The sequence below is a fragment of the Phoenix dactylifera genome, chromosome 1 (genome assembly GCF_051530095.1).
Source record: "Phoenix dactylifera cultivar Ajwa chromosome 1, Ajwa_hap1_PhDact_Kaust_v1.1, whole genome shotgun sequence".
NCBI lineage: Eukaryota > Viridiplantae > Streptophyta > Magnoliopsida > Arecales > Arecaceae > Phoenix > Phoenix dactylifera.
In genome coordinates this window covers 13,737,333-13,749,770 of record NC_143190.1, presented here as the reverse complement: position 1 = coordinate 13,749,770, position 12,438 = coordinate 13,737,333, and the positions used below count along the sequence as shown (strand labels likewise).

The window sequence follows — 12,438 nt, the reverse complement described above, 5'->3', positions numbered from 1 at the left end:
ATGATTGCAAAAGCTTTGTTTTGGGCTATCTTCCTCTCATAGAGACCCTCTAACTTCATCCAAAGACGGTAGGCATCTGTCTCTTGAGACACGTAATGGAACACACTGAGATCAATCTACTGTTTGATATACCCAATAGCTTTTCTGTGCATCTTCTTCCAATCACTATCACAATGTCCTTTGGCTTAGCACCTTCAATGGCTCATGTAAATTCTTATAGTAAAGAATGTCCTCCATCATAGGCTTCCAAATAGAATAATTAGAAGTACTAAGTTTCATTATGGTACCTGAAGAATTCTTCATATACTCCCACAATATCTCCACTCCCACACAACCTCGGCTCTGATACCACTTGTTGGGGCCAAAATAGGGATATTGCGAAATAAACAAAGCCAAAACCAAAACCAACTAGAAGCAATATTCACACAAGCAATATATCAAACACCTGAAGAGAAGAAAGAAAGCACACCAAATCCTATGTAGAAAAACCCTCTAGTGTAGAGGGAAAAAACTACGGAGCAAATCCTATCAATTCACTATAATAAATATAGAGTTTACAATACTTAAGTTTATGCCCAAAACTTGAGTCCTCAACAAATTGGAAAAACTACAATATCACCTCCCTAAGAGTAACAGTGATCTCACCCAAACCACCACAATATGATGGACCCAAAAATATAATGAGATTCCTAATAATGAATACTACAACTCCCTATAGCATCCGACACAACTTTTAGATAGAAACCTAATTTGTTAAATCTCCATGTAAAAAACCACACCCAATAAAAAAAAGATAAAAAAATATGTTTCTTTTCTCATAGGGCGCGGATAAAACTTTAGATTTTTCGCCCATGCTATCTTTTTTCTTTTTTTTTTTCTCTCTGCCGCGCGCTGCTCGTCTTTCTTTTTTTTTCAGCCGCAAGCCTCTCTCTGTTTTTTTTTCATCAGCCGCAAGCCTCCTTTTTGTGTCACGCCCCATATGCCGCACGCCCTCCTATGGTCCTGCAAACACAATAAAGATAAAGCCCTAATGAGCTTTCTGGGCCTCCTAAAGTGGGCTGGACCCACTTACATTTATTCTGCTCATTCATCTCAAAACCTACTTACTCATGAATTGCACATTTTTTTTTGATAAAAAGTAATTATGCATATATAATTTTTGCTATGAGCCTATGACGCCTTTACTGGCTTAGGCCACATGAAGGACGAAGGCATAGTAACATACATTTTTGTAGTATCTTATTCTTATATAGCTCCAAATTCTCCTTGAAGGTGAATGTAGAAAATTTGGATATCAAAGAGAGAACTCTATATATTGTCTCAATTAAAAAAGAAAACTCTATAGATGGTAGCATGACATACTATTGCACACAACAATGCGGATCACTAGGCAAGTACCCTAGCTAGGGGTAACCTTTGTGTTTCGGGACGTCTATGTTTTGGGAGTATGTACGTTATGGTCCAACTTCATATACGGAAAAGATAATTCTGATTTTTCTAGGCTTATACCTAGTCATATCAATTACTCTTATTTTTCTAGGCTACTAGAAGGTGAATGTCAAACAAGTGGCTTGAGAGGAACCATTATTTCCTTCCATCGCACGTCTGCTAAGGTAGGAAAACGAAAAGTTCAAGCTCAATACAATATCTTGCTTAACATTTTTATATATACCTTTTTTGGTAGACAACATTTTGAAATGCATTAAGAAAAGAGATACAAGGAACTTAGTTTGAGATTCTCCTCAAAAAAGAAGAAAAGAAGCCTAGCTAGTTGATTTTCTTGTAGCTCAAGTCTTTCAGGCGGTACATACATACTTATAACTAAAAATAGGATAGGCATATCTGTTTTGAGATTTGCAGTCTGTTGCCTTGTATTGTACATCTAAATAACACAAAATTTAAATATTATCAGTTATTAAGCAAAAACTAGTTGGTTCCTCATAATACAATTTGGCCGAGTGAGGTAATTATATACCCCATGTCTTTCGGTTCATTGCGATTACATGGGGTACGTTCTTGGCAAGCAGTATGATCTAAGTTAAGCTGAAGCAATCTATCAGAAAAGAGAGGAGCTGGATCACAATTTCCAAACACCAAGGTTTTTCAAGGCCCACATGCCAAGACAAGTTCCATCCCTTGGACCATTTCCTATCCAACATAAGAATAATTGTCTACTTTTTGTCAAATGGAAAAGGTGTGGAATCCTTCAAATTAATCACCAAGCGTACAAGACTATATGACAGAACACCAAACCTATATAAGACAACATCAAGGTCATCCTCTACTCTCACCAAATCTCCCACAAACAATGAAGATGGAATCTGTAGCAAGACCTTTCCTCTTCCTTTGTTTCGCCCTCTTCCTCCTCTCCCCATGCCGCTCCGACCCCGATCCCCTCCAGGACTTCTGCGTAGCCAACCTTCAAACCAGCGACGTAACGGTCGATGGATTCCCATGCAAACAAACCTCCAGCGTCGTCTCCGACGACTTCTTCTCCACAGCGCTTTCGATAGCAGGCAACACAGACAACATTTTCAGCTCCAACGTGACCTCTGCAGACGTCCGCAGCTTCCCAGGCCTCAACACACTTGGGCTCTCCATGAACCGAGTCGACTTCGCCCCGGGAGGTCTCAACCCCCCTCACTCCCACCCCCGTGCCACCGAGCTTGGGCTCGTTCTTCACGGTCAGCTGCTGGTGGGATTCATCAGCACGAGCAACGTATTCTACTCTAAAATTGTGAATGAAGGTGAGAATTTCGTGATTCCCAGGGGACTCGTTCACTTCCAGTACAACGTGGGGAAGGAGAAGGCGCTGGCGATCACAACATTCAATAGCCAGCTGCCTGGGGTTGTGGTTGCTCCTTTAACTCTCTTTGGATCGAAGCCTGCAATACCGAGCGAGGTGCTGGCCAAGGCTTTCCAGGTTGATCAGCAGGTCGTTAATCAGATAAAGTCCAAATTTGGAAACTAGGCTGCTTCCTCGGTTCCCCTCCAATAAATTATATTTAGTACTGCTTAACGTAATCTTCTGATTGTGTCTTATGTTATTCCTTTCGTTGTTGTTTATTGCTGCTTGCTCTTCTTCGTTGGAGGATAAAGTACTCATCGATTGCTTTGTTGCCTCATGGCATTCCACCAATTCTCCTATTTGTTACCAAATATTGTTAATTTAAATATATGGATTTGTTATCTTCCGATGGAAATTTTCCCCTCTTCAAGATGTTTAGTGGAGTTTGTATCACATACTATATGGTTACAAAATGATTAGGACTGTGACTGTCACCAATTATCCTGCTGCCGATTTCTTTTATGCCTTGTGGCTCTGTACGCACCAGTTCCATCAAGGTATCACCAAATGTGATGTGGACACTTGAATTTATTATCCTTTGATGAGCTATGGTGAATGAACATTGCTCTCATATGTAAAGAAAACTTCCCGTCTTACTAGATCTCAAAAACTACCTTGATCTCATGACCAAGTAGAGATTGTTTTACACACTACCTTGCTACGGCAAGGAGAGCAGAGAATTGAAGAAAAAATATTGCCTTTAGATCTCAAAAACGTACCTCAACAAGACAACCACTACTCGTGAGTCGTGAATAAAAATGGCTGTTCTAATGAACAACCAATATAGGAACCTGAGCAAATAGTTTGAGCATGCATCTCCATGAAAGTTCTTGTCACGCCTCAGATCCGGAGTATGACATAGCCGTACTACCGAGGGTACAATCGATGATAATACAAAGCTAACATTACATTTAGCTTTCAAATCCATTTCAAATATAATAGAATAAATAGAAAATCAATTTTATTATCCATTAAATACAGTCAATACTGGTTCAGAGTGTCTAAATTCAAACATAAATACCAAACGCATAATCCGCAATATTCAAAAAATCATTAACTGCAAATTCATAATCAATTTAAAATACTAATATTCTTCCACAAAATTACTAAGTTTACTAGCATGATCTTCGAGCTTGGACCATCTTTCATTCCTATCGACCTTATTCGTCTAGGGAAAGAAAAATAAAAAAAGAGGTGTATGAGCGACATGGCACAGTAAGTATTTTATAGTACTGTATAATAAAATAAGTCATAAAGCAAATCATGCATGTAAACATACTTCTAAGTTTATATTACAAATAAATTTGTAAATTATTTTTCATGTCATTCAATTCTATTATGGATCAAAACATTGCCATAGATATTCGTCCCATGGTCACTATAACCCATGATGGGCTATCTTCATAATCGACAAGATATCATAGTTTGTATTCATTATCAACTTTAATCCATTAACAAAGGATTGTTTTTGTTGGAAGCTAGCTTTAGAGCATCGATTGGCTTCCATTTCTAGGGGTGATTATAGCAATTTGAGAGCCTTTAAAAAATTTATATCTTTTTTTTAAAAACATACATATAAATAGATGAAAAATACTAAATAACATGATTAGATTCATATTTTATAACAAAACTATATTCATCAAAATATTCATGAAACTATTTTTTATAATAAAGCATGATTTTTATAACATATATGCTGATTCATAATTTTTAAAAAAGTATGATATTTTCACAAGTAAATTTTATACACAAAAAATATGACCATTTAAAAAATAATAAGGAGTGTAAGATCTACTTACCTCTATCGTCTTAGACCGTCAAACTTTACTAGACAATCTAATTAACCCTATTAAAAATATTAAAAGAAAAATTAATTTATGTTTAACGATTTTAATCGAAACAAATAATAAGAAATAGGGATGATTAGCCGGACGATAGCATTCGGCGATTCTAAATGAGTCAGGCTTGAGCGATTCGACCAGTAAATTATAGGGCATGGACTCAATCAGGGGCAAGGTCATTTATCATAGCTATTTCTCTAACCCACCACCACATGATCTCGGGGATCCCCAAGGGCGGCAAGGCTTGGGTTTTTTTCGACGGCTAGTGGTGGCGAGCACAAAAGGAAGATGTTGGGAAACCATGCATGCCGCCGAAAATCAAATCCGTAGCGGAAGAAGCATGCACGGATCTATTCATCGCATGAACATATTTTAAAACCGTTCGTAGATAGATTAGGATTAATTACTTTAGATAAGAAAGATCTTATCTTCACCTTGTGCAGGTAGATGTTCACCGCAATCTGATGATCGTGGTAATGTTGAAAGGCTCGTTTGAAGCCGCACACGTATCCAGCCTCTATGGATATCCACATAAGAAAGAGGATCAATCCAAACTTTTGAATCTCCCCGAGGTGCTAGCTCCCTTGCAGAGATAACTTTTGATGGTTGAATTTCTCTCTCTTTTAGCAACCAAGACTTTGATTGGTCCCTCTTGAGGAGGAAGAAGAGGAAAGGGAAGAAGAAAAGGAGAAACACTTGCTGCCTTTTCTTTTTACGGTGGAAGAAGGGAAGGGGGAGAAGGATAGAGGCCGCACGCCACAAAGAAAAGAACCAAGAGACCAAGGGGGGCCGGCCCCTTTTCTTTTCCTTTTAAATCAATGCCCTAGGCGTGGTCTCCTCCTAGAAATTAGGAGGAGCCACGCCATCAGCCACTATATGAGATTAGGAGGGGCGTGCACCCCTCCTTTTCTTTTCCCAATGCACGCCCAAGAAATCCAATCAAGAGGGGCGTGGGCTGATTTAATTTGGGTATCTAATCCTCTTCTAAAGAGAATTAGATGGCCTCCAAGACTTATCCATAAGAGTCCTAATCTAATTAGGATCCAAATTCATGACTCAATTGAACTCTTCAATCCTAATCTAATTAGGTGTCATCTTTATCTATTAGATCAAAAATTAATTAGGACTCTAGGAGTCCTAATCTAATTAGAACTCATATAATTTTAGTTCTAATCCAATTAGGACTTTAGGAATCCTACTCCAAGTAAGACTTTAATAATTTGCAGTCCTAATCTAATTAGGACTCTATGAGTCCTACTCCAAGTAGGACTCTTGAACCTTATCTAATAAGATCAAGCCCAATTAATTAAGTCCAATTGATCAATCAAATTACAATCCCATTGCAATTATTTCTTCTTCAATTCACTAACTCTTAGTGGGTTAAACCAATTATCAATCAAATTGATAATCATAATCTATTGTGATTCCAAATCACAATTCAACCATCGGATCGGTCAATACCTCTAATGTGTATGACCCCATAGGTTCTATTCTGTCTGGTAGTGAGATATATTGTGATATCTATCACAATATCATTAAAAACTCCTTTCAATAGGTTGGAACAATTTCAACTCATCTCATCAGAGATCATTAACCATCAAGATAATCCCTGTGAGTCTCACCATCCTCCAATGACACCTAGCAGAATATAGTGGCAACCTAGCAGAATGGAATGAATGAATCTCTAAGTGTAGATATTGTATGATACAATCCTTCTATCGTGGATTCCTACAAGATGGAAGTCATGGATAACTCGTCAAACCCCATTGTTTGTCATATGTCAAGATTTATTCGACTTTAGTTCGAGAGTGAAAAACTTCTTTTCCACTTTATATACTGTCCTGGCCAAGATCTTATGAACTCAGTGTTATAAATCACATAGGATTACTCCTTATCTACCAAGGTTGATAGATTCCATATAAGTGCATATCCTACTCTTACAGTAAACCTACTGTAGCCAATCTACACCACAAGGACCTATATGGCTAGAGATCATGTACATGTGCAATCAAACTACAGCAACCTCACTGTGAATAGCCGAAGCACCGCAGGTCAAAGGACCAGTCAGACTACTACAACATTAAGTAAATCACTGACGAGTGAATAGACATCCAAATGACTTCTTGCTTTGGTCACGCTCAGTACCCTTGTTCTTTATCAAGCACATGCACTTTCACTCCAGTGTCCCTACACTGTGGACTTGAGACTCGTCCATCCAAAAGAAAAGTGATCTGTGCACTAATCTCATTGGATCAATCACCATTCTCGTGATGATCTATCGATCAAGAGCATTCAGAAATTAATCACCAATGACACATGGCTCAAATTCTCAACTCTTAAGAATATGTATCATCATCTTATTAATTCCTTAGACGATTCATAGACAAATATATAATATCCTGATGTACTCAGCTTCTATTGTAGAATTAGCAATGATCGATTGTTTGGAACTCTTTCAATTTACCGAACCACCATTGTAGAATAACAAATATCCTGATGTAGACTTTGTATCATCAATATCAGTCATGAAATCTGAATTTATGTATCCTTCTACTTTTAACTCTAATCTTCCTCCAAAGACTAAGAACATATCCTTAGTTCTTATTGAGGATGATAATGTAATTTTGATGATTAACACAACCATTGAGGCCATATCAAATTAGAAATGCAAATTAACTCGATACATCATTGATAAATGGCACACCCTCGATACACTCATGATACATTAGGAGAATGAGATCAAGATGTATTTTCATGATTAATAATGAGATAAAATTTGCGATAGAAAAGGAATAGTGAATTCTAAATTCTAATTCGGCAAAGTTTCAAGTTAAACGTACTCTCAAAGAGATGATAGTAATTTTTATTGTTAAGAGTATGTAGCACTACCATGATATATATTCAAAATTGCTTGAAGTATATTTTATCAATTATATGGATGAATCTAACTCTAAGTTGCAGCAAAGAGTGGAAAGAGTCAACCCCAAGATTGGTGGAGTCGACCCCGGCACTTCAAAGAACCATCTGGCACACTTCTGCAGAAATGGCACGGATGAACAGTACTTGGGTCGACCCAAGTAAAAGTTGAGTCGATCCTATCCTTGAGTCGACCTAAACTGAACTTGAGTCGACCCAAAGGCTGTGTCATTCAAAAACTGGTTCTCTGGAATCCCTGAGAGGGTCGACCCAAATGTAACTTGAGTCGACCCAATTGAATCTTGAGTTGACCCAAAAAGAATTGAGTCGACCCAAGTGAAAAATGGCTGAAATATAAGGTTCTGTGATTCCTGAGAGGGTCGACCCCAGTAAAAGTTGAGTCGACCCCAAGTCTGATGAACAGTGGTTTGAGTCGACCCTAGAAAAGTTTGGGTCGACCCAAGCACGGGCAGAAGGATAACGGCTAGTTTTGCAGAAGTGCTTTTGGATTTTCAACGGCTATAAACGGCTAGTTTCTTCAATCCAACGGTCAGAAAGGACTATTTGGAGGTTGGAGAAGTATTTAAGAGGGGGTATTCATCAGAGGAAGCAAGCTTTGGAAAAGACATTAAGTGCATTCAAGAGAAAACCCTAGCAAGGCAAGCTTCATTCAATTGCTTCATTCAAAGAGCCAAAAGAAAGTGGTTGAGCAGATTCCAAGAGACATTAAGAGCTCCACCAACCCTTGAAGAGTGAAGCAATCTTGACAAAGAAGAGAAGAGCCTTATTAAAGGGATAATTATATTCTAAACTCTTCTTTGTAGCTCATAATTATTTTATTTGCTCATTTAGGAGCTTTAGTTCCTTATTCTTTATTCTTGTTGTAAGGTTTGTTGGTAAGCCTGTAAAACCAACATTATAGGTTTATTGGTGAGCCCGTAAAACCAACGGTATAGGTTTGTTGGTGAGCCCGTAAAACCAATGGTATAGGTTTGTTGGTGCGCCCGTAAAACCAACGATGTAGGTTGTTGGTAAACCCGTAAAACCAACGTAGGTTGTTGGTAAGCCCGTAAAAGCAATGTTAGGTTGTTGGTGAGCCCGCAAAACCAACGTAGGTTATTGGTGATCCCGGAAAACCAAATTGTAAAGGTTTTGGATTGTGAGCCCGAAAAACAATCCTACTGTAATCTGAGGGATTATAGTAAAATTCCCAAGGAGACGCTTGGGGAGTGGACATAGGTGCCTTGGGGTGCACCGAACCACTATACATCATGGTGTTTGTGTTGTGGATTCACTTGTAATTATTCTTGCATTATCTTTCATCTTTGCTATAGTTTAATTCATTGAAGTAATTTAAGAAAGCATTCACCGCACTCAACTAAGGATGTTTTTAAAGCACTAAAAATTTAGAAAAACCCAATTCACCCCCCCCCCCCTCTTGGGTTGTCACCTTGGGCAACAAGTGGTATCAGTGCAGGTGCTCTAATATTAATTATTGATCTCAAGATCAAGAGCCAAAGATCATGACTACTCAAATAGATAGTTTTCTAGGAGAGGGACAATTAATTGATAGACCTCCACTTTTTAATGGCATAAACTATACATATTGGAAAGCACGCATACGCATTTTCATTCAAGCACATGACTACGATTTATGGAGTATCATAGTCAATGGACCACACACAAGCACTAATCATGATAAGAAAATGGCTCAGCTAAATGCAAAAGCCATAAATGTGCTATTTTGTGCATTAGATGATAGTGAACTTAATTGCATATCTTTTTGCACAACTGCTAAGGAAATATGGAATATGCTTGAAGTTAAATATGAATGCACTAACAAATCTGAAACATCATGTGTAGAAGAAGAGCAGCATCATATTGCAAATTCATGCTTAATGGCACATGAAGATGAGATATATGAGGTACATGCTAAAACTAAAAATGATTTTACATTTGATGAACTACGATTTGAAACCTACTGTTGAAAGATTCACTCTCAGCTCTGAAAAACTGAATTTAATGATAGAAAATTCAAGAGTTATACATGACAAAGCTGGATTGGGATATCAATCTTGGTACACCCAAAAATCTTTCGGGAATATATTTCTTAAATCCTCCACTGTTCATCCTAAAACAGTTTTTCACAAATCTGGTGAAACTAATAAACAGAAACAGAAAACTGAAAATTCATTATCTGTTTTTGTTAAATCTATGTTGTTTAAATTTAACAAGAGTATGCAGAAGTATATTACTTGTAATCCTAAAACCTACAAACTAATAGACAAAATGAAAATTATGAAAATATGGGTTCCAAAAGGAATAATTATTGCCAACATGCAAGGACTCAAAAAGGCTTGGGTACCTAAATTAAAGAACTAAAATTATCTTGTAGATGTATCAAAGCAGCCCTTGAAACTCATGTAAAACTCTTAATTGGGTGCCATGACACGTGACTTACAAATGAATTTTATTTCATCATTCATGAATGTAATTTAAATTATCTTGATATGCTTAATTTTTGTAAATTCAATTATGATGTTGGATATTTACAAAATGCCTTAAATGTATGATAAATTTTATCTCAACGATCTTAGCATGAAATTTTCTAGTGCCTGCATGATGATAAGAAAACAACGAATGAATATGTATAACCTTCTCCTTTAAGTTTTTAAAATCTAAATTTCCTCTCTAGTATAAATGTTTGATGTTCATTTCATGCTAAAACTTTATTGAGCATAATACTTATGAAGTCTTATTTCATAATTTATTGAGTATAATTTATCATTGTATCACTTATTCCTTATGTGATTATTTGAAATATATTATGATTTACTCTATAAGTCGCATGTATGCATCATATGTTTCAATCATAAATGATTAATGTGTCGTGATCATAATGGGAATTCTACTAAAAAGTTTTATAACAACAGATTGTTTTTTCTTTATAAGTAATTTTCAAGACTATTCTAAAAATCTAAGATTAATAAATCTGATCTTTAAAGTGTTTCATTTAGTATAATCATTGTATCCTTGATTGAATGATTAATATCCTTACATAAAATTATCTCAAATTCTACTGATTAATGTTAATACGTCATGTTTAATCTGAGCATAAAAATATTCTAAAAGTATGAATATTAATTCCTTTGAACCATCTCCCATAAGTCAAATATAAAATCTTAATTAATCTAAAAAAAATTTGCCTATCTCCCTGAAACAAGATTATTTGTATTGAAAGCCGAATCATAACCAGAATTTTGATAGAAACAACTGTTTAAGATAATTTGATTAAAACTTAACTGGTATATCTTATTGATAAGTATCTTAAGCAAATAGAATCTAAGCTAAATTGCTTCTGAAAACAAGAAATTGGTTTGACTTTGATAAATCTTCTTATTGCCTCACATGGGTGTCTTTGAACCATATTATTTAATAAAATTATCTCTTTAGTTCAAGTGACTTGTGCTTGCTTATATTTAGGCAATCTCTTGAGTAGAGTGACTCAAATTCAATCATTGTCATATCTTATGTCAAGTCATATAGTTATGAAATATGTTGTATGAATATTCTTGTATCTTGGACAACCTAATGACTTGCCTTCAAGAAAGAAAAAAGATTCTACTAATGATGCAGGATCTATAAGCAAGAAATGAGAGATTTCAACTTAAAGGACACCTCCACATAAGGTACAATAAACATTCATATGCAAACAAAAGAGAAAACTTTCTTCAGCCAAAAGTTTATACATGAGAAATCTATTAAGTATTTGACTTAAAGAATGCAGAATGAATCGGTAATTTCAGATATCTCTCTTATAAATCAGTTGAGCAAAGTCATATTGTGGCATGATTAAAGTCCTTAATTACTAATTTCTTGATATCATGTCTACATATATTTTGACTAACTTATGCTTTTGGAATTTGTTTCATGGTTTGCCTAAATTGAAATATACTATTGCATATGTGATGCATAACCATGAAATACACAAGTTTATGCTTTAAATTTTGATGTAAAATAACTTGTGATAAGCTATGAATCCTTGAGCATAATGAAAATGTTGTTTGCATGATATACATTTATATACATCATATTAGATTAATTCTTTTTTATGCTCTTTCATGTAAATTACTTGAAAATAACAAAAAGAGAGAGATAAAGAAAAAGAAAATGAACATTGCTTAAGAAAAATAAAAAACTAAGTAAATACTCCAATCTTAAGTAAAAACAAAACAAGCATAATATATTCAGTACATTTGTGAAACTTATTTTTGAAAGGAATAAAATCCATAATAAACTATATTTAAACAGGGAGAGTTGGGAGTGAACATTTTGTTGTTAAAGAAAATGATTTGACCTTTCTATATTGCTCATCATAGAGATGGTGCCAATGGAGAGGCTAGTGGTAGTACCCGGCACTATAGAGCATATAAAAGTAAAACTAAATAGAAATGAAGATCAAAATGTTCATTGACTGCTTAAAGAAAGAAATTCATAAAAATGAGGGAATGAATGACAAGATAAATAAAAGTGTATAAGGAGTTTGTGAGAAGTCAAATAAAATTTCAATCACTTGAAAACGTATCTTAAGAATAAAATCAATGCAGAATTATATTTAAGTAGAGGGAGTTTTACTTAAAAAAAATTAATTTTGATCTTTGACATGATTGTTCTTAATGCTTTAATACATAACGTTATGACTTAATGCATATTATGTTTTGCATGTGACTTGATGTTTTGAATTATGTATTTAGATAACAAATATCTTCTTTAAATATAACTTGTAATGCTCCATGCTTGAACAACTTGTTTGAAACACATTTCTATCAATAG

The 12,438-nt window shown here is 35.5% G+C and overlaps 1 protein-coding gene across 1 annotated transcript; it reads left to right on the top strand.

Moving 5' to 3' along the window:
• Positions 1-2,269: 2,269 nt before the first annotated feature.
• LOC149768497 (germin-like protein 3-8) lies at positions 2,270-3,218 on the top strand. Its single transcript, XM_089930439.1, has one exon. It carries the CDS (start codon positions 2,309-2,311, stop codon positions 2,969-2,971), a length of 663 nt encoding a protein of 220 aa, XP_089786565.1. The 5' UTR covers positions 2,270-2,308; the 3' UTR covers positions 2,972-3,218.
• Positions 3,219-12,438: the final 9,220 nt, after the last annotated feature.